This window comes from Pagrus major, chromosome 6 (assembly GCF_040436345.1).
Source record: "Pagrus major chromosome 6, Pma_NU_1.0".
Taxonomy (NCBI): domain Eukaryota; kingdom Metazoa; phylum Chordata; class Actinopteri; order Spariformes; family Sparidae; genus Pagrus; species Pagrus major.
In genome coordinates this window covers 24163781-24187501 of record NC_133220.1, presented here as the reverse complement: position 1 = coordinate 24187501, position 23721 = coordinate 24163781, and the positions used below count along the sequence as shown (strand labels likewise).

General features: G+C 41.6%; 1 protein-coding gene across 1 annotated transcript in view; it reads right to left on the bottom strand.

Moving 5' to 3' along the window:
• LOC140997832 (arf-GAP with coiled-coil, ANK repeat and PH domain-containing protein 3-like) overlaps positions 1-23106 on the bottom strand; it is a 61585-nt gene extending 38479 nt beyond the window's left edge. The window contains exon 1 of the mRNA XM_073467870.1: positions 22977-23106. Coding sequence (XP_073323971.1) covers positions 22977-23023 — 47 coding nt within the window. The 5' untranslated portion in view covers positions 23024-23106. The remainder of the gene's footprint in view (positions 1-22976) is intronic.
• Between the last annotated feature and the right edge of the window lie 615 nt (positions 23107-23721).

The following is a 23721-nucleotide window of genomic DNA, read 5'->3' as shown; positions in this document are numbered from 1 at the left end:
ACACACAACAAACATCACACTCATTCCCTGAAAAAACATTTGACTGTGCCAATGGCCGACGAGACAAAGAGACCAAACATGATGCTGACAAACAGGACAACCGTCGTCTGTGTCCTCCTCGCGTCTCAGTTCGATGGTATTACACGAAACGGAGCTGACTGAGACAAAGTAATGTGCTGATCCACTGCTCGTCTGCAAAATGAGCCATTCAGGCATATCCTTTAATCTCAAATCATAAAGGAATAGTTCCACATTTTGATTTATACGCCTTTTTGCAGAGATTTAGATGAAAAAATGTATACCACTTTCATATTTGTATGCTTATTACAGTCAGTTAGCTTAGCTTAGCATAAAGACTTGAAACAGGTGGAGACAGCAAGCCTGGCTCTGTCCTAAGGTAACAAAATCCACTTACCGACACCTCTAAAGCTCTCTCATTATCCAGGAGGCCAGAGGAAACTCCAGGAAGTTACTGCACCCCACCAAGAAATAGTCCCTCACATTACCCCCATAAAACAACAAAGTCTTGTTTTCATACTATGGGTCTGTGTATAGATTAAACAAACATACTGTATGTCTTAATTAGTGAGCTTTGCATGTGCTGGTAGAGGTGTTACTGTTGGAGAGAGCCAGGCTAGTTTTCCCCCTTGTTTCCTGTCTTTATACTAAGCTAGAATAACCTGCTGCTGGCTGCAGCTTCATACTGAACAGACAGGTGTGAAATGATACTTCTCAGGGGAAAAACTTTCTTTTCTTTTACATTCTGGGCAAAGATCAGAGAGAAATCAAATGTCACAGGGGTTGCAACTAACAATTATTAGCAATTAATCTGTCAAAAACACTTTGATTATTTGTTGTTGATGAAGTTTCTATTGATTGTGGAGCAAAGACCAAAGTCCAACTATGGAAACCTTCAGGTTTAAACAGTGATCTAGTATATTACTCTTGCTAGAGCTGCAATGATTAGTCGATTAATCGGTTTGTTGATTCAAAGAAAATTAATTGCAGATTATTTTGATAATCGATTTATCATTTCAATCCATTTGCTGGTTTCAGCTATTAAATATAAGGATTTGCTGCTTTTCTTTGAAACTAATGATTGTAAATGAATGAATGAGTCTTTGAGTTTTGGACTTAGTTACGCGATTAACCGATTCATTCTGAAAATAATCATTAGTTGGAGCCTGAATTCCTGGAAATAAAAAGTCTATTTTGATGTTTAAACAGAGCATGTCTGGTGGGTTCCTGCCTCAAACTGGCTGCTGCATCGGTCAAGGATACTGGAGAACAGTGGCTACACATTTGTTTGAACAGCTACATAATTCAACACAGCATCACCACAAACACACCATTAGAGAGGAGATACAGTTTCTCTTCTTCCCATCAGCTGTCAGACCACCTGCCTGCTGGCCTCACCAAAGCAGAAACCTACGCCCGAATGCGATGTCTTTGTTATCATTACTAACAAGCAGCCGCTCTGTCCACCGCTCTCTCCATAAACACGATGCATTTATAAATATTTCTGGCCGAGGAGTCTGGGATGTGGGAACATCATTATATCATTCCAGAGTACATTCCAGCAACAGGCCAACAGGAAGTGTGCTGGAAGCTTCAGAGTGCGAGGCAGACAGAAATGATTTCTCTCTAATGTATTGTAACCGCAGCTCAAGCCAGGTGGAACTGCTTTTTCTTGGAAAGTACAACATTTTCTCTCCTGTGTTGCCAAGAGAGCGGGGCTGAGAGCGAAACAGGGAAAACTCTGACAGTTTTCCACAGGAAGCCACTCTGCTGACTTTGAGAAAATGCAACGTGAGTTACATCACCATTAAGAGACCGTAATTGTTCTGTTGCAAGTCTGTGTGAGTGACAGAAACATGACCTTACTATAGCTGTCAAAATACACACATATATAGACAAACCCACAGCTGTCTCCTTCCCTCCTGCTGTGCATTAAAGTACGAGAACATTTGAGCACATTTCTAGCTTTAATCATTCTGATTAACACAACAAAAAATCCCTCTAAAGTTCTTTATGGTGTGATGTGTCCTCACAGCAGGAGGCACCACGCTGATCTCCAATATTAGATTTGGCCATATTCTCTCCTTTAATGTTTGCAGATCATTTTTAAACACTGCAAAAGAAAGGATGGAAGATACAACCACAAGTTGATGACCTCTAACCTCTGACACGTCCTCCAGGTAAGCTACCTGTCATACGGAAACACATATCCTTGGTTGGGTGGGACCACGCAGCCTTGTGCCCTGAGTCCCAGGGGCAGAGAGCTGTGGCCTGGGTGGAGTTTTGGTGTTTTAGGACTCGAGGGCACATGTGATCATGCTCCACTCACACTCTGAGGAATGCACACTCACAGACCCACTGTAGAGCAAATGACGGGCCTCATCTTCCCAAATTAGGGGGTTAAAGAAGTAGTTGGAAGAGGCAGAGGAGAGCAGAGGAGAGAGCACAGGAATGTCAAGCTCGTTAACATGACAGCAACCCCCCTTGTGCATTAACAACAGTCTTTTTTCAAGCGAATATGCCATGACCCAACCAAAAAAAGACAGTTGCAAACTGAGTTGAGGAACTGTGATGGCACAGCTCAGCAAAACTGAGCTCCCACCACAGACTGAAAGCAGCGGGAAGCCAAAAAGGACAGCCTGAAAGTGGGACCGTGAGCTCATCCCAAACTCCAACCTCTTTAACCTCCACTGACCTCCCCGCGGGTAATAAGCAGCAGCCGACATGCACACACACGCAGCCTGCTTGAGAAATGCAGGGGAGGAAGAGGACCCCCTGTGGTTTATAAGCACTTTGTTCCCAGGACTCTTTTGCTTCTGTCCTATTTGCATCCAGCCTACCAGCAGCCAGCTGATTGTGAGGGACAACAGAGGAGTGGTGGAGTGTAGAGATGGAGTCACACTGGAAGACATTATAATTGTTCAGTGGATATTGGCTGCAAGAGTGAAAGGGAAAGACAGCATAGACCTGTATAGTATCTTGGGTCATGTACTACTACATCTAAATATTTACACCACATGTGTACATCTGTGTATTCGTCTGGGAGGGAATGAATGCAGGCAAAGTGTGATAAATATAAGGATGTCTCAGTGAGACAGAAACAAGAAGCTATATGTAGTGGATACAGTAGCTCCCCAGTGGCTATTGTACACACAGAAGAAGAGCAGTTCAGCTGGGCTGATGACCTACAAAGGATCAGTATCAGTCTGCAGTTGTACAGTATGTCTCTGGCTCAAGTTAAAGCTGAGCCATGAATTGAAGTCACTGTGTCTTTTGAATTTGTATCCAGCTGCCTCTTCACATCGGACGAAACAATTCTTCCATTTATGAGAGCTATCGTACACAGGAACACGTCCAGACAAATGCATCCGTTACAAAAATGTCATGTCACATTTTACATTTCCAGTTTTCACATGCGAAGTGAACATTTCCACAAGGGATTTCAACATTAGCTAGCAAATGTTCACGTTGCTAAAGGTAGCTAATGTTAATATTGATAATGCTAGCTAGCTAACATTAGGGCAGTATATTATGCTGGCTGCATTCTTTAGAAGTCAGTCATTTTCCCACAAACTGGCAACTACCAAGACTGTGTGCTGACGAGACACAGATACCACATGAACTGATGCGTTATACTATTGGCTTACAGACCTTTGTAGAAGATGAAACCAACCATCAGAATTCTTACACAGAGACAAACAATCATTTTGGACCTGAAAACATTGTAAAATTATGAATTCTCATAATAACGTTTTTAAGTAAAATAAATACTTTTAATCAGCACCTTTCTACAACCTCTGTAGATGTATTATTTTTTTTAAAAAGATTTGTCTGCATAAAAATGTTATTAGTCATTATTATGACCTTTGGGGCGCCCCAGTAGTATGTACAGAGGCCCCACCCTCAATGCAGCAGCTCAGGGTTCAAGTCCGACCTGCAGCCCTTTGCTGCGTGTCATCCCCCCTCCCTCTCTCATCCCACCTCCTGCCATCTCTCCCATGGATAAAGCCAAAAGGCCCAAAACATTTTTTAATAATAATAATAACCTTTAATATATGATTAGCTTTTTGCACATGAGTGCAAAGAAAATGTCACGTGAACTGGTGATTGGCTTTTTCACATGTGAATAAAACATTTCCACATAAGAGATTTACATAACCACATGTGAATAACAGATGTTTTTCACATGTGTAATCAATCCAAACAGGAAAGGGATGATTGCCACTGTCATTATTAGCGTTCTGTTGCAAATATTCAAATAATATCTCCACAGAGTAAAACACACTTGATGTTCTCACCACAAACTGATGACTCTACACTGCAAGAGCTCAAGAGATATTATGATGCTGTGATGCCCATGACTAACCCAGCTATGTATCACAACCCCCACACGCCTGCAGCCGAAAGCCAAAGAGAGAAACTAAAATCAGAATGAAAGTGCATGTTATCCTCTAGGATATTCCAGCTCTTTCCTTCCATCAAAACAGGCTTTCGATGACAAAGTACATGAAAATGGCAGCGAGAGATAGTCTTCACTGAAAACCACAGTAGTCAGCTGCAATCGTGACTAGTGACGATCAGAATATACAAACATTTTGATTCAAGCCACCGCTGCAAAACACCTGTTTAAACTTGTGTTTACAGGAAGTAGAAACCTCCTCATACACCTGCCAAAATAAACTCGAGAGTCACCCCCACTCCTTCACAACTGGTTTTGTAATATGTCGACACATGACAGAACATAATACAGATATTACCGGAGTGATAGCTTTACAGGTACGCTGAATCAGAGTTTCTCTGCATTTGCACAAGGAGACGCTGTTCTTATGAATTGACGACAGAACATGACCGCTTTCTTCAAGAATGTCTGGCACAGATAAGGCCTGCCTTTTGTTTCAGCCCTGAAACACACACACACACACACACACACACACAATATATATATATATCAGCTAATGCAAACACATTTATACTGAGTGAGAAATTTCATCCTATGTGGTGACTGCAGGACATCTCATATGTTAAGCAGAGGTCTGTTTAAATGTCCTTTTTGTAAGATAGTCGATTTTTGAGTCTCATTCCCAACTCGTCAAGTACTCACGCTGTGGGTTGGTAGGTCAGATCGATCAACAACCCTGAGCGTTTGATGAGTTCGGGATGAGACTCATAAATCAACTACCTTACAAACAGGACCTTCAACTTCAAGAATTATTTCACGGCTGGAAAGATGGCCCTGCATAACACTGGGCTGTCTATGCAGTAGAAACATTGTTGAAATTGGTGCAAAAGAATTGAGAGAAGTTTACTATTGTTCGTATGCATGTGCTACATACATTGTAGCGATACAAAGCTGGTTGAAAATCAGCAAAGTTGCTGTTTAAATGTTTAGAAGTTGTTTACAACAGAGCTGTCATGTAGGGGCAGTGCAATATCTTCAAATAATGTTTAGCATCTCTAATTTCATTCTCAATAATTCTAGTATTGAGTTAATGTGTTGGTAAGATGTGACGTACGCCAGGAACAAGATACAATCGTACAAAGATATGAGCTAATATACTCAATAACAAACAAAAAATTCGGGGGGGATATTCTTCGAGTGAAACACAAAGATGTTGGATTCAATGAGATTTTAATCATTTGAACTTTCACTATAGGATTTAAAATATGTGATGTCGAGTTTATGCTTGATTAATTGCACACGTTTATTGTTTTGACGCCCTTTTGATCTGACGTTTGTGAGCTCACAGTAAATTTATTGCAGTTAGTAGACCCTGCCTGATTTGGACGATGAGATTACTGTATGATTTTATGATTTTGCTTGATTTTTCTGTCTGTTGTTTGTTCTCTGACAGGACATTCTCATTCATCATTTGGGACACACATATCATCCAGGAAGCCTTCCAAACAAGAGGTTTATGTTGGTCACACCGAACAGGTCACGGCTGAATATAGAAGCAGGCGAAGCAGTGTGACAGTACGTGTTAATATTTGATTACATCCCTCTTCCCACACTAACCTACAGTAGCAGGACTAAAAATATATGTTCTAGGCTGAGGTGTGTATTTATGGCTCTGTGTTTGCATGTGAGAGAGGAGAGATGCCGCTTTGATCCAGCTGTGTACCAGAAGAAAGAAGCCTCCATCTTTCCTGTTATCTTTGGCAGCGATGACTGAACACCAGCGGAATAAACCTCCTGCTGACACCACAGTCATAACTGCCAAAGAGGAAACAACCAGTGATTTACACTTTTATCCATCTGAGAATGATACATCAGTGCCAAAGACTCAGGAAGGGGCACATTCTGGCTGTCTGGTTGGCATTAAATAATTACCTGATCACTGACATCTCACTCATGCTATTTGACCAGATCGTGGCCACAAAGTAACCTGAGGTCTGGTTTTGGTTTTCTGGGTTTAGCTGCAGTACTGATATGCTGTTTGGGTTATTTGATCTCTCAATGCAGTTTTAGGTTTATGTGTTGTATGGTTACTGAAAAGGGAATTCAGTTTTTTGAACCTGAGCCATGTGTTTGCATATTTTGATGTGTAAATGACTTATAGTTACCAGAAGTTAACTTTCAGCAGCTCAGATTGATATTCTAAATGTCGACAACATTACAGAAAGGATCCCTGCAGAGATAGGAAGTTTTGTTAAAGAGTAAAATCCTTTTTGTTTAACCAGAAACAGCCGCTGTGATGCTCTCGCCAAATCCACCAGTCCATTTGCAGAAACAGTCATTTTTTCATCATAAAACACACTTCAGTCAAGCTCAACAGGAACAAAATAAAACTAAAAAAATACTTAAATGCGGGATCGAGGTTTAAAAATAGTGGAATTCCCCTTTATTGAGAATAAAAAAAAACAAACTTGATACTGTTCCTTTAACTTTGGGTTTCATCATCCATCCATCTGTACGCAGCATTATAGAACAAATAGTGGAAAGCATTGCTTACTAATGTAAGCGTACATCGCTGGCTGCAATGATATCTAATCATAATAGTCAACCAGTTTGAACTGTGAAACTTGTATCAGGCTGTTCTCCTCTTTGCACACTGAGTGTTATCAATGTGACACTTCCAAATGTCAAAACATCTAAATTACTGTCAACACACACACACACACACACACACACACACACACACACAGAGAGAGAGAGAGAGAGAGAGAGACACACAGACAGATCCACGGATTTTGTCAGCAAAATAAACACAGGCCATAAACTCAAAATCCTTATTGACCTGTCAGCACATTTTTAAAGGTCGCACGGACCCGAACACTTTCAATGAATGTCTGTTCAATAAAACACTCACAAACACACACAAATGGTCCCTTATCTTCGAGTGCATGTGCGTGATGTAAGAAAGGAGAAGGAATCTGCTGAAGAGGCTGTGTAGACAAACTGGGAATCACAGGACACAGAGCTCACAGACAAAATCAGTGTGGGATAACATAAAATAAAATCTAATGAGCTCTACGACCATACAGCAAGTCCCAATACTTTTAAATGTGAAATTCCAGTTCCTCTTGAAAACTTGCTGGAAGGATATGACGGCTATTGAGGATACATGTTACGATATACAATATGACAGTGTATTAACCAATGACAACATGGATGTGTTGTATTGAGGCTGGTAGAAAGTATAGGGAAGGGTTCAGGGGTTGAGAAAGAATGAAGAGACAGGTTTACATTAACACAAGGGGTGGTCTTACGCAAGACCTCCTGCTCACTGAGACAGCTAGAGAAACAAAGCATGCAGGACAGAGAGCCGGTCTGGACCAAGAGAGGTCTGGAACATGTATGCAGTTATAGACAAAGTGCTCCTGTGTATACAAATCGTCAGATCATGCTTCAACTTAGACAGTAAAATGTCTACAATCTTAATAACTAGAAAGCTAATTCAACAAATTTTACATTTTTGAATGCTAGCAGACCTAATGTGCACTCAAAAACAAAACCTCTTTAATACATTAGACATTAATTGGAATAAATTGCTTGGACTTTCCTACAATCAGACTACAGATTATCAAATTTCACAATCCTTTCCATAAAATTTCCTTTGAATTTACAGTTGCATCAGTTTTCTTCTAGGAAACTGTTAGAAAACTAGAGTTTTAGCTAGCATTAGAGACATTTTAAATGCGCCTAGTGCCCTACAGCTTATTTGATATCAACGTGTTGGTGTTGGACCATTGCTGCAACTGAATCATGCAAAAGATGGCCATGCAGCTGTTCTACTTTTAACTACAAGGGGATGACAAACCTGCAAGAAAAAGGTGTACATGCAACGCTGGTCAAGGGTAAAACTCATTGTCTGTGTCCAAACTTAGCTTTTCAGAGACATGTTAGACTACAAACTATAATATATTGATTTTGGCATTTTGGTCACACGATGGAAATCCTTTCGAAGGAGCACTGACTCAATTCATGCGTCACAAAAAAGTACAATGCAAAAATACACTTTTTGCACTCTTGTACCATTTTTACAAGAGTTATGAAGTTTAAATTAATTCTGCCTTACAAATGATGCTCATTGTTTCACACAGTGTGTAAATGTATTTTTGTTCTGATGTTATTTCTCTCTTTACAAACAAAACCACAAGTCACTGTGAAACTTTCAGTAATGCTCGTCTCATATACAGTTGAGCCTTAATCTCCCTCCTCTCCGGCCAGAATTTCTCTTACAGAACCTCCCTGTTCAGCCAGCTACATCTGTCTGCTTCAGATATGTACACACACACACACTGTATTTCCCACCATGATTCTACACCCACATACCAGAGCAATGGTATATTGAGCATGGTCATGCTTCCTTCCTGCTGCAAGACATATTGTCCATTATAGACCGGTGACTTTTGCTTCAGCTGTTCTGATTTCTCTACTTGTACGTGATGGGCAATCCATCCAACAAATGGAAGGAAGCACTCCCCGTGTGAAAGAGTGCATGTGTGCGTGTGTGACTTTGTGGGGGCGGGAATGATGGATCCCAAGAAAGTGCGGGACTGCTGACACGGCAGATGGGAATGTTTTCATTGGGTTACAAGGAATTCCACAGAGATCTGAGGCTGAGGATGCAGGCTGAATAATGAAAGGACGGGGAACGTGAAGAGGGAATCCATCCGTTTAAGAGCACAACCAGTGTTCCTGTCTCTCTGCGTGTCTCTGTAGGAGATTGGATTGTCAATCACACTTGTGGTTCCAGCACTGCAGGAGTGTTTGGATTCAGTGAGGATCAGGGCTGGTGGGCTGCCAAACGCGCAGTGAGTCTGTAACAACAACCTGCGAGGGAACAATCGATGATAAATGTCTCAACACACTGAAGCTGAGATAGCGATGGGACAACTGAGGAGATGGAACAAATTTAAAAAAAGCTTAAACAAATGAATGTTGACTAAAGGCACCGGAAGTTAAAGTCAGTGGTCCAAAATTCTGACGCAGTCCAGTTTAGTTTCCTCCTCACAGCGTCACACACTGCCCAGGGCGACAGGGACGTGGGCGGAGGAGAAGGAGAGACTGAAAGAGTCGAAGAAGGCTCAGGAGTAAACAGGAAGTAAGAAACAACTCGGCGAAAATAATAATAGGATTGAAAGGAAAACTAAGTGAGCAGGAATAAAACAAAGGCAGAGAAAGTCGGGGGAAATCAGAACCAGCTGTTGACTGGATCCCAGATGTGAGAGTCAACACACACACACACACACACACACAGAAACACACTCACACCATCTCTCCAGCTAGTTTGCATGAGAAGGCGATAAGCCAGAGTGTACCGCATGACTATTTCATTTGTCACCTCAGGGAAGCAGAGCAGTGCTGCCACTTGACAGGACAGCTGTCCGCTTCCTCCACTGGACTCGGCCCTCTTTCTCTTTGTGGTAATTTGCTGGAAGTGTTACCAGCAACGTGTGTGTTTTTTCATTCATGCTTTGCTGCCAGGATGCGTGTCCAAAATGCAATTTGTGACGCACTCATGGTGTGAAATATCAGGCAGGATACCAGGCACTATAGCAACGATGAACTACTGTTATTCATTTTTCACTCTCTGTCTTCCATCCTCAGTCTTTGTGTCCATCCATCTGTCCCTCCATCAATTATCTTCCCTCTCCTGTCAGCCATTTATCATCACCTCCAGTCATACCAGTTCCTCCTCCTGTATCCTTCTCACTACCACTAGTTAGAAAACAGACAGACAGACCCAGGTAATCTACTGAAACCCAATCCGCCTCGCTGCTGCAGCCCTGACATTGATTCATATCCATCCCACATCCGCATTACCAATAATGGGCGGAAGGAGAAAAGAGAGGGGAGGAGGAGGAGGAGGAGGTAAAGGGTGAAAACAGGACAGCGTACCTGTAGGGTAGATGTCAAGAGAAAGAGAAAGGAAGACAAATGCGTCAACTTCCGCCGTGAAACAAAGAATAACTGAGTAAGCATAAGAGGGATGACAGATGTTGACAAAAGACCTCTCACTCTTCATCTTTTGCTGTCTGCCAGTTGGTTAAACCAGTCGGGTCATTTTGAAGGCAGGCAGGGCACGGCGACACCACTAAATTACCACATTGTTCGCAGATGACAAACATCCACTTGTGGCTAAATGTCTCTTTTTACAGGAACACAATTGTTAGTCACACCAATGTCAGAGGAAGGGATTTTCTTTGACCAACGATCGACCTGACTGGTAAACAGATACACAACTGAAGAATGCATGCGTGTGTTCGTGTGATGGATAGACAGTCTCGTGGAACTGGCTTGTCCCGATACATTTCAAGTTTTGGCGTGAGTCACAAGATGTAAACATTGAGGACTGCAGTTGATATTCAGTTTAGTTTTAAATGGTTTCCACTGACCGAGAAATGCTTCGGGATGAGGACTTATTTACCGATCCTTCAGCTGTACTGTATAAAGAACTGAGAAATTGTGTATGACAAATCCAAAACAAACAAAAAGCCACCATGAAGTTAAAAGTTCTGTTTCTGTAGACAAAGACCTCACTGGCTTTGGAGACACCATGTTCTCCTCTTGGACCTTCAGATCCTGCACTGTGAGAAACCATTTACTGGTTGACCCTTTGACCCTGCAGAATACGATTGTATAACGGTTATGTCACACTATAAAACCATAATATGTGTACTGTATGTGCAAACACATACATCCTGCTATATGTTTAACAGATTTTATGCATGTGTGCATGCATGTACACGTCTTGAGAGGGTTAATCCTTGCATGCCTAAATGTGTCGCCATCAGCACTGAAGTCTGGCCACATTCCACATATTATACGCCGGCTGGTTCTGCTTGTTTCCCCCAGTGCGACTTAACGACTTCCTGGGGAGTGAACTCTCCGCGGCAAGTTTTGGGGTTCACGGTTCAAACGTGGCTTCCATTTTGAGTGCTTGAACGCCTAAACAAAAAGTCAGTCTGCTTGTTTGCAAGTCAGTCATTATGACAGAATATTAAGCCTTGAAATCTGCAGTGGAGTGAAGACAAAAGAAGTGTTTAAACCGGGCAAGACACCCAAGGATAGGCAAACGTTTCTCACTGAGAAAATACTGTGTCATGCCAAGATGAAGAAAGCAGCCCAGGAACAAGATGCAGGCAATTTACTTAATAGTTTTGATTCTAGTTTCAACAGGCCTTGGCAGGATTTTAACAATCTCCCCAACAAATCCTGACCTCAGTGGGGATAAAAGATTGCAGTGAGAGCTGTGAGAAGGTTCAATTTGAACATTTTTCACTCCTGTAACTCACGACAGGAGTCAAAACTTGTCCGAGCCTCAGTTGTTAGTTAGGACGGCTTCATCGGCCACACACCTACCTGACCTGAGTAGAGTAGTTTTCACATTTCCCAAAATCCTTTTCACTTTGTCTGCTGTGCCTGATTTAAGCTAGAATGACTGGTCAGCAAAAAGGCACAAGTAGTGAAGTGCATGCCGCTGCTGATGGTAATGTCTTTATTGAAGAAGTTATTACTTTAATTGTGAGGTCTTAATTAATTGCCTATTATCCTTTACATCAATCATTGCTCTATAATTGGAAAAGTGATTGCAGAGTCAGAAGCTGTGATCGTTAAATGACCGCTCGCTATACCTCTTCCCTGAAACGCAACTGTTCAATCATAGCTTAGCCACCCGTGGTTCAGCACGCTAGATGCTGAAATACTGGGTAGAAAGTTTGGAGGGTGGTGTCTTTTTTTAGCCTTTACTAAACCAAAAACATAACAGCAAAGGAAAGTGTAAGAAATGAATTAAACCATGCATTTTCTGCTCAATCATAAGGTGCAAATGTTAGCATGCAGGTTAACTGGCTTAACCCAGGCTACTTCCAAAGCCAGAAAGCATCTCATTAGCAAACTATATTGTATTGTACAAAACATGTAAGTAGAATACAGAGTTTTCTCCTGCAATAAACCACAATCCAGTTCAAAAATCCCATACAGGATTTTTGTCGAGGGAACCAGTTCGATGCGGTTAGCCTACAAAAATATGTCATCCCTGCAGTAATCTATAGAGTAATGTAGCCAGCTGGACGGATATGCTGATTGGACGAATTACTTTTCCTCGTTCTTTATGTGACGTATTGAATTGATACAGCGTGAGTTATAGTTAGCAATATGGTGCATGGGGAGCTTGAGCCAAAAAAGAACTATCTTTGATCCAATGTAGTGTTTTAATGGTGGAAAAGGAAACATTCAAAGGCTATTTCAGATCCAGCTACAGTCTATCGGGCATTTCAAAATCATAATTTAGAATGTGGATCATGATTGCAATTAAATAGATTGTCGTATTATTTTTTGACCAGATCGACCACCCCTAGCTTTGAATACACATTTGTACATACACTGCGTACATATTAAATCCATGTCAAACAACCTTGTGGTCTTTGTTTTAAATCTTGAAAAAACAGAGCAAATTCTAACCTGCTTTAATGTCCATCATCCTCCTGTAAAGCCTGACATCCACCACAAGGACAGGTCTTAAAATAACCGAGACAGGTTAAAGGTCAGATTGATGTTATAGATTAAGCCGTAAAGCCATGGCGAATGGCACCTGAGTTGAGAAAATATTAATAATCCAAACAAGCACAGAAATCCTGTGCAACAAATCGAAGGCTCACAAGTCCTTTGAACTGCAATGAGACATAAACTGTGTCAAACCAATTTCTGCAATTCTACATTATCCCGCACTATACGGCTGAAAAGGAAGGGAAATTGCATTGAGGTTCTCAGGGTAAGAGGCCGCTAGTGTGTGAGCTTTAATAGGGTGTGTAGGCTATCCAGTTGATTTAATCAGAGTGTGTGGTTACTGATAATCCTATTTCATATATGGGTCCCACACTAAGTCCCCGCGCCAACACGTGCAGCAGAGCGGCAGAAAATCTGCTGCGCCGCGGATTCAGTGGAAGTGTCCACGTGCTGGACTGATGTTCTCTCGTGAACCTCATCAACCTACTGTATGCCTGACAAGCTGGCAGGCAGAGGCAGGAATATGAAAATATGATTAGCCTGCATGCTAGCCAGCAGGAACACACATGTATGCATGCACGTGTGACACAAATGCAAGACCAGAAAAAGGAAACACATATAGGCTCCCATTAGCACTCAGATTTGGTCAGCGCATTTGAATGTTAAAATGTATTTTGACAGAGAATCAGTGCTGCATTAAGTGATGTGAAACCTTTTCACTGCGTAAAGGGCTCCAAATTGTACATTTTTCATTTTCTTATACAAGCAAGGGCCAGGAAAGGTTACTTTAAAAGGTGCAATATGTGAGATTCCTAGTTCAAAACATTCAAAATTAAGAGTGTGAAGAAATAACAGTGTTGATGTTATATCAAAGACGTCAATGTACTGTGTTGAAGAGAGCCCCGAGCCTGAAAACCTCTCTCTCAGCTGTCTAACGCTCCTATGTTAGCAGTGTAAACACTAACACTCCCCTGGTAGTCTGGCTGGCTACATGGCTAACAAGCTAACAGTAGTAACACTCATGGATGTATAAAAAGAATACAGTTAGCAGCAGTTAGCAGTTATTGTGGTGATATGCTGCCCCTGTTTGTTGAGAGTAGTAGTTTAACTATTACACCTTTAATTACAAATCAATTTTTCGTTTAGTCTATAAAATCAAATGAAAAATGCTTATTACAATATTTTCAGAGTCCAAAGTCGAATCTCCAAATCACTTCTTTTGTTCAACCAACAACCCAAAACCTGAAGACTCTTCATCTACTGTCATATGTGACAAAGAAAAGCAGCAAATCCAAAAACCAGAAACACTGGTAACAAAAATAGCCTCGACTTTTTAAAAGCACAGTTGTTGAAAACCGGTAGTGGGCTCTGTTGAAACAGAAGTCCCTGTTAAGCCTCTTTGATGTGTTGTAGACCTAATTCAATCAATCATCAGTGACAGGAGGACCGCAGTGACACACCTGCTCTCGCGTGATGCTTTAGATTCAGGCAGAGCTCGAAGATTTCCGCTTAAGTCTAAATGTGGGTTATTTTTATCCTTCTGATATGTGAATTGGGCTTCTGTATGAATGATGACTCTGGTTTAAGCCATCAGATCCTGTTTACTGGTAAATACTTAATCTAATGCAGGAAACGGAGCAGGAATTCCAGATTTGTAAGCAGAGAAGCAGTTGTGATGCACTGCACACCATGAGTCCAAGCGAACAGTGACCACATAAACTGCTGTGTGGGCAGATATGCAGCTTGCGAGCTTTGGGGCTGTCGAAAAATCTCAACTACTTCCTGGAAAATATTATTAGCTCGACATCTGCAGCTACTGTGTTGAGCCTTCTTTCTGCCTTTTCTCATTTGAACCTCTTTAGGTCATTTGTGATGCCACATGGCTCTAATTTCCTGAAGCAACGTGCTCATTTTTATCTGACATCATCTACAGACATCAATCTGACGCACACATACTTGGAAAACAGCAAAGGGTGGGGCTGCCCTCTTTGTCCAACTGGTCTTCTGTCTTTCAACAGTGAATCTCCTTTGTTGAACAGAAGAGCACCACAGATTTTAGTCAACACATACATGCTGGCGTGCCAACAGGACCAAATCCAATAACCTCTATTCTCCTGCCCTCTAACACTACATCGCCGCTGTCACGACTACTTTGAAGTAACCTCAATTTTTCATGCTTCTGACATGAAAGACGTGTTTCCTGCAGTTCACAGTCGGAGCGTTCCACCAAGCCCTCCACCTTCACACACAGTGGGAACTCAAATATTTATGTGAACTGATGGGGGGATGTCAGATATCTTTATGAGCCCTGACGCTCTGCATTGTCTTCCTGTGACACATGTAGGTTACGAGAGTTTAAAAGGTCAATTGGTGGTTAAATGGTTGCTTCCTCAGGGAGGAGGAAGTAACTGGGCTCATCACCAACATCACAGGAGTTTACTAAAACCTGTCCTCTGTATCACTGTCTAACATTTCAGCACATTGGCAACAGGAGAGGGTGTTCATAGACAGCCTTGAAGCAATTTAAAAGTTAAACACAAGGGAGGATCTTTACAGCTGTTTTTAACGTATGAATATGAAGCTCTATGTTACTTTTAAGGTTACCAGAATTTTTAACATCAACACAATACTAGTCTAAAAAACAATACGCAATACTTTTTCAATACCATGGCAAAGAGAAAAAAGTCATAGGAAGACAATACAGAATAATTTCTTCCTTTGCACTGAGCTGTTAGACCTGAGAAAAGGTCACTGAACACATACCAACACATTCTAATAATGTGAAAAGAGACATATTGTGCTCATTTTCAGGTTCATTATGTTATGTCATCAGTTTTCTCATACTGTCTTCCCCCTCTGTCTGAAATGCTCTGTTTTAGCTTCTGTCCCCTTAGGGCCGCCCCCTCCTGAATACCTCAGTCTGCTCTGATTGGTCAGCTCTGACATACCTGAGCCAGCACCGCTAACAACAACAGAGCAGCTGTGCTCAATCAATTATTACATGTCAAACTAGCCACTAGGCATAAATAATACAAATGTGTGACATGGTGACGTAGTGTGATGTCACAAAGTCACAGAGTTAAAGGCGGGACTACTGAAGAGGCGTTTCAGGAGCATTGTTTTCTGTGGGAGAGAGGAGCTTCTGATATTTACATGCACAATAACACTGACGGAAAGGGAAAAAGACCAAAAAGGCATAATATTTTACTTTGAAGACCATTTGTCTGAACTTATGTGGTTTGAATTCCCCTTCAAAATTTTCAGTAGTCAATTTCAAGATTAGATCAGATTTTTCCATTCAAAATTCATATTAAAATTTCTAAAAATGTAATAGTCAGAACCACACTCTGAAATGTGTCCTGTTATGGACATTATTTTATAATATCTACACTGTGTACGTATGCATCTCAAAATGTCGGCTGATGAGAATTTTCTCTACATCATTTTGCCATTTCGTTCAGATTAAAAAAGACCTTAAACATAAACCCCTGCTGATGTATAAGACCCACCGCAGAGATGTAAAACCTGCATACGTAAATACTGGGACAAAGGCGAGCATGAATAAATTGGTTGACCTTCCTATAGCTTCAAAGGAAACCTTTTGCTCTGAGGGGAAAATCCCTCAAGATGAGGGTCAAATGCAAGAGATTTGCTCGTCGTTTTCTGGTGTAAACACTGATGGAGGTTCTGGGACTGAGCGGTTTAGCAAAAACACAGAATTCTCGAGCGGAGCAATTTGGTTAAAGTCGTTTTTAGCATAACAAAGAACAGGAGCGATAAAAGCTTTAAACTAGATGGAGGAACTCCATATATGGAGGGTAAAAGGATAGGGATTCTGGGCCAGCGCGGGTTTTTTATTTTCTGTCAGAGCACATCTCCTGCATACGTGGATGCATTAGGGAGAGTGGTTGGGAATGAGTGTCTTGACATTAGCAACTTAATGTGAGTGGTCTGGAATCTTTCTAAACGTTTTGCCAAGGACTTGACGTTTCGAGAGCGGATCTATTTCTGGTGAAGTTCAGAGGGTCACGGTGGCTCTGAAAGAGGTTTTTTCCTCCAAAATGAATTAAAGACAAGCAGACAAGGACGTTGTGTGTATCAATGACACCTGGCACGTCATTCTTTTGGTCCGTGACACTTTCCAGGCATCACTGCATTAGCAAACACGCTGTACATCAATGTCAGCCCACTTTGGCAACAGGTAATCTTATTCAGCACTTTAAAGCATTTTCTTTCCTACTGTAAAATCATCTGTCCTGTTTCAAGGTCAACATGTACCGTTCATTTTACTCTGTAACTCGACTGGGCTCTCTCGGCTGGCACACACTGAGAACAGCTGTGTGTGTGTTTCTGTGTTGAAAGTGACAAATACGAGCCTCTCCGCACATCCTTGACCGAGGCAGAGGGAAGAGGAAGAGGGAGAGGTTGTTACCATGGCCGCCAAAGCGACCGGTCACCCTTGGCAGCAGCAGCACTAATTTCCCTCCTCAGGCTAGAGGAGGCAGCGTGGTGCATATTTACATATTTCACAGGTTGCTGACCAATAGGAATTTATTATCTCAGACAGGCAAAGTGATGATGTATGTAAAAGGAGGATTATAGGCGATGATGATGCAGGTAGGGAATGCAAATCGGAGCAGGTGAGAGAAACCAGGGCACCAGATAAATATCTAGAGCATCAAAAAGTGCTTTAAAGGTGCACTGTGTAGTTTTGGTTTACTTTGTTTATATTTGGCGGACCCTGCCACCTTTCTAGCTTTTACATTTTTTTTTTATTACCTAATTAATATTGTAAATATTAACATTTTGATTTTGAATTTCTTCTCCAAAACTATATAGTGCTCCCTCAATCTGCTAATAAATAGAGACATGGTTTTAAAATAATATCACATATAAGAGGGGGAGAAAGCCTTTTTTTTTTTTTAACATTGTGCTTTGAAACATTTTACCAAATCAGTTATATACACTTACCATGTTCCTTTATCTAACAATATAGAAAAATGAGACTGTCTTTCTCTAGATTTCCAAATTTCATGGCCTGATGACTCCAATTCTTCAAGGCTACATGTACGGGCTACATCCCCAACTGGGACTGGAAAAGCAGCACAAGCGATAGGTCCATGGAGAGAAGGTCTCGAGGAAGGGAATGAAAAAATAATCACTTCAGTTCAGTCAACATAATGAGACCTAGTTTGTTTACCTTTCCCACATGATGTGGGGTTTTAAAAGCTGCTGATATCAAACAACAGGCTGTGACCTTTCATATGTTATCCATGTGAGTAGCCATAGCAACCACAGGTAGGCTCAAACCTGACAGGAGCTAAATAAGTATGGTGGATATCAGACGAAGATATGAAAAGCCACCATCAAAATTAACTTCTGAACAGCCGACAATGCTGCCAAGATGACTAAAGGATTCATATGTTTGTGATTTCCAAAGAATGAAAGGGGACTTTTCCTGGTTGCTCTGTGTGACATGCAGCAACCTGAAGCTGACAAGATTATCTGAACATGAGGTAAACTAGCTCACAGGTTTGACAACTTTGACGTGATATGAAGGCGGCGAGTGTAACACAATCCTATCCAGTCCTGTGGGAAATCATTCTCCACTGATGATTACTGATCAGTCTACATGGCCAGAACATTATCATTTAAGTTATTCCTGTGCAGTTTTGTACTATAAAACATCTCTCACGATTCAAGTTTTTCCATTTCATGATCTAATGTCACCAGTTTATTCAAAACCTGTTGTATTTTGGTAGGAGTATAAGATTGTTTTTCGTTGTGTGACACATTTGCAAATGTACTCTTTGTCCACCCTGCTGTCTCCTCTCACTTTCTGAGTGTCGTTGACTCACTCATTCAACCTGTCGGGACAGCCTGATGCTGTATATACTGTCTGAAGGTGGGATAAAGCGATGGAGACAAACGATATAAAGGCAGACAGGTGCGGCTAGTCCTACCTATCTGTGAACGATTTTCATTTTGTTATTAGTTCACATATGACACAGATGGATTTCTTGCATTGGAGACACGCCTGCAGTAAGCTGAGATATCATCCCAAGCTGAGGGTTTCAACATGAGAATCTGGCACCTTACCAACCCTGCCAAGAACCACCTTTACTCACAATAATTTACTACCAATGAAATGTATGAAAACAGAAAGTAGAAGGATGGACAGAAAACAAAACCTTGTCACGATGAAACATGCCTCTGTGTGGGAAATTAAAAGTAATGACGGTGTCTTTTCAAAGCACCCACTCTCCTCTTCCATTCTTACAATTTCTGCCCTCTTTTCTCCCAGCTCTCATTTGTCTCACTTACAGCAGCTGTTGCTAGGCAACAGCTCACACCCACATGTGCATACTTATATCATAAGAATATAGTCAATGAAAGGACTAAATATAAGTTGTAAAAGGATCATGTAATACGTTCCTACTTGGTCATACACTATAAGGTGATTTTAAAAAACATAGATACCAATCTGTTAAACAATCAGAGGAACGTGCGTGTGTATTGTGCAATGCATGACGCCCAGCACTGCTTATATATCACGTTCAAGTCAATTAGATTTAGTTTTGTAATGAGGACCTTGTTGAAAACTTGTCATGCCAGCAAAATGAACCCACAAGCCCGATAACATCTATGAACCTTCAGTGTAGACAAGCCAAAAACTGCCCGGGTTTCAAAGTGCCTCCAGGGAATCAGATTACAGCCGTTCAGTCTACCAACAACTACTGTACGGCAGGTGCACAGGCTTCATCTCAGCTTTTGTTATAGAGTGAATATAAAAGGCAGGGCAGAGAAGAATAAGATAGTTTAGAGTACGGTAAGACTGAACAAAAGGACGTGTGTTAAAGATACTCTCGGGCATACTTTACAAATTCTTTCATCCTCACCCAATCATGCATACACACATGCAGGGCTGGTACAAGTTAAGACCTGCAGTGAGAGGGTGTGTGTGAGCTGTTTTAGCACCATGTGTGGGAAGACAGACACGACCGGCTCTCTGCTGTTTCTCCAGAATGACACAACAAGGAGGAGAAAGAAAACTGCCATTTGTTTATACGTGACAGATTATGTGGCTGGTAAACTTTGAAAATTGTGCTTTGAAACTTGCTACAGTCACGTAGCCGCAATTATGATGGTACACAGTGTCCTCATAATTATTCTCACTGTCTTTACTGTCACATCATTTTCCTCTTTCTCTTATCAGTGGTTGTGTCACATGAATCTGCTCTTTGGACGACACCTTCCATATTTATTCGTAGTTCAGGTATTAAGAATAGCTCCCGGATATTTGTATCTTTATACAATGAGCTAAAACTGTGCTCTGGTTTTGAACTATCACTGTCTATTTATTTTTTCTTTAAACAATGTGTGTGTTGATATATTCCCTGGGCCTTGTCCAGCAGAGTGTCAAGGCAATCAGAAACCAAACCAAAGATGTGCATGTACAGACTAATGATCATAAACCTGGACATTATCATGTAGAGCTGCACTGGTTAATCAATCAGAAGAAAATTAGTTTGCAAATATTTTGATAATTGATTAATCGTTTTAGTCATTTTTCAACCCAAAACTTAAAAAAATAGCTGTTTCCAGCTTCTTAGATGTAAGGATTTGCAGCTTTTCTTGACCATTTATGAAATTAAATTAGATGTCACTTTAGGCTCTGGGACATTGTGGTGAGCATTTTTCACAGTTCTTTGACATTTTACAGACTCAATCCATCAATCGTGAAAAAAATCTACTGATTAATTGAAAATGAAAATAATCGTTAGGTAATACTATCATGTATACATGTATTATAATCCTAATGTGACTCCAGAGACTCCAGACTGAAAACAAGTGTGCATGTTAATGTTCTCAGTTGCAAAATATTGATGAATATTCATTGTTTCAAAGGAGCAATATGTAAGAATTTTGATTTAAAACATTGAAAAATTCACTTAATTTTGTCAACAGAATGAGAAGAAATAGCACGTTTGACATTATGATGTAAACATACTGTGTTGCAGAGCTATCTGCTGAAGTTAGCATGCTAACCAGTTAGCCCCTGGCCCATCCAAATCAAAACTACCAGTGTAAACACTAACACTCAACGGGTCCCCAAGCTCTCAGTCCCAACTGCTAGCTGCACGGCTAACGGAGCTAACTAGCTAATGGCAAATACAGTTAGCAGCAGTTAGTGGTTACTCTGGTGATCTGCTGCCCCCTATTTGTTTTGAGTATGAATTTGACAGGTGGCCAGTTCTTACATACTGTACCTTTAAGGGCAGTTTTACAAATTGAAAGCATCACAGCTATATGTCTGAAAAATAATGTCAGATAATGGTGAAAATGTCGATCTGTGTTTCCCAAAGCCAAATATAACCTCAGGTGTCACGTTTTGTCCACAACCCAAAGATATTCAGTCTACCGTCACAGAGGAATAAAGAAAACAGAAAATATTCACATTCAAGAAGCTGGGATCAGAGAATGTTGACTTTTTTTTTCTTAGATAATCCAAAATACTCAGGGATTACTGTAATAGTTGGCAACTAAGCAGTCAATCAATTAATCATTGCAGCTCTAATCACCATCATTACGATCATGGTAATGGCAACATAAGATTTTCCTCCTGCTTGTAAACTCGGAAAGGAAGGAAACATCAGCTTCCTTTGTCAGTGGTGGAATTTTCCAAATAGCAGTCTCCATAAGACCATGGGAAAGTGAACCAGGCAGAAAAAAGGGGAAGCGTCCCTGTGACCTTCCATCTCTGCCATCCATCACTGAGGTGGGATTTGAGCGCCAAATTGAATGCCTGTCTCCCTCAGTCTCCTCCTCTCTTTTACTCCGCTGCCTGCTTGCAAGCTCAAATCAGGACCTATCCGTTAGTCACAAAATGTTCCACAAACAAGATAAGTTGTGTGGCGAGAGAAGAGGAAGCAACAAAATGACAAACGCAGAGAAAGAGAGAGCAAACAGGCAACAGACGCTGACATGGAGAAACAGAAGAGGAGACACAGAAAGAAAAGCTGGCCTACAAACAGAATCACATTCTGCTCCTTCTCAATGAAACTGTGAATAAATGTCACTAGTACCAGCCCATCCCCTTAGCATAAGTAACAGGGGATCCCTGGCCTACATGCTGTTAGAAACTCCTCTGCTAGTTTCCCACCGGCCTCTACAGGAGTGCAGCCAGACTGGCACGTGGACTGAGTGTGGCTACAACCCTCCAGCGGCCGTGCAAGGGGCCGAACAGCTGGATCTGTGCCCAGGGATACGAGCTCCATCCCTGCAAAGAGAGGGTGAACTCCTCTCCCTGCTGCATCTTTGCCAGCCATGCAAGGCTGCTGCTGCTGCTGCAAGGGCATCTCCTCTCCAGTCTCCTACCACAGACCCACAGTGGGTGACTGCAGGACCGCCTCTATGAGCAAATGGAAAGGCTGCACCCAACCTGTATGCCATGCTGCAACACTCACTCACACACACAGCAGGTTGCCCTGATACACTCTCATTGGGTATAGTGCCACATTAAAGGAGCACTCCTTTCTCCATCAGAGAATATGAAAGGTTGATGAAGGCATGACACCAGGACTGAAAATTACTCAATCTTTACACTCAAGCAAAATGGACCCTCACTGTGCATGGCTATGAGTGTCCCTCCTCTCATATGCACTGAGCTAACGTCACAACCCACATTCAAAAATGAGACAATCACATCACATGTCCTCCAACAAATTTAGCACAGTGCAAATGAATGGCAAACCAGATGTGACATTTAAAAAAAAGAAAAAAACGAGGAATGTGATCAAAATGCAAGGAAATGAAAGAAAAACGCCATCCTGTTGATGAACACATGAGCGGATCAGACATCATTCACCCTGTTGATGCCAACACAAATCCTGCATGAGCGGAAACATTCAGTCCAAGTGTAGAAAAAAAAAATCATGCGTAAAAGAAGGTGTGCCATTTTTGCGCACCGCTGTGATGTGCCTGCGAGGAGCAGCCTTCTTACCTGAATCGGGGTGAATCTTTTATACATTCTTCAAAGTCCACCGTCATTTTTGCGTTTTCTCGTGTATTCCCACTTCAGTCTGCCAATGTCATTGCCCGCGGCGGGATGTCGCTACTTGAACCGTGCGGATGGTGACTGGTATCCCCTGACGCGCAGCAGTCTGTCGCCCCTCTCCCGGTGGCACCGTGACACAAAATGCGAGCTCAGTGCGCGGCAGGCTGATTACTACTACACACTGCTGCCGCTGCTGCCGAGACAGGCGAGAGGCGTAGCTGCACCGTGGAGACTCACAGAGGAGAGGAGAGGAGAGCGCCGACCAGACACAACCCGCCGCAACACCCCCGGAGAACAGGGGGATCATGGGAGGAGGAAAGTGACTCGTGAAAGTGACATCAGTAGAATAAGAAGTGTTGCTGGAGTTTTGACCTCTTTTTGACTGTTTACCTTCCCCATGCACCTCGGAAGTAGGTGAAATTGGGCCAAAAACAGATAATATACCATAAAACCAACAACATCCCCCAAATCTTACAGTAACACGATGTTTATGTCTGTTTTACTCAAGAAATAGGCCACAATTTATAGCTAATGATCACAACAATGGAAATATGAGTCATCTTTTAGAATTACGTTTTAATATTTACAGAAATTATTCGGCATAAACAGGATAAAAGCTCATTGGTTAAATTCTGTCACCTCAAAATGTGGGCTACTTCCTCAATAATGTTACTATAAAGTATAAGCCGAG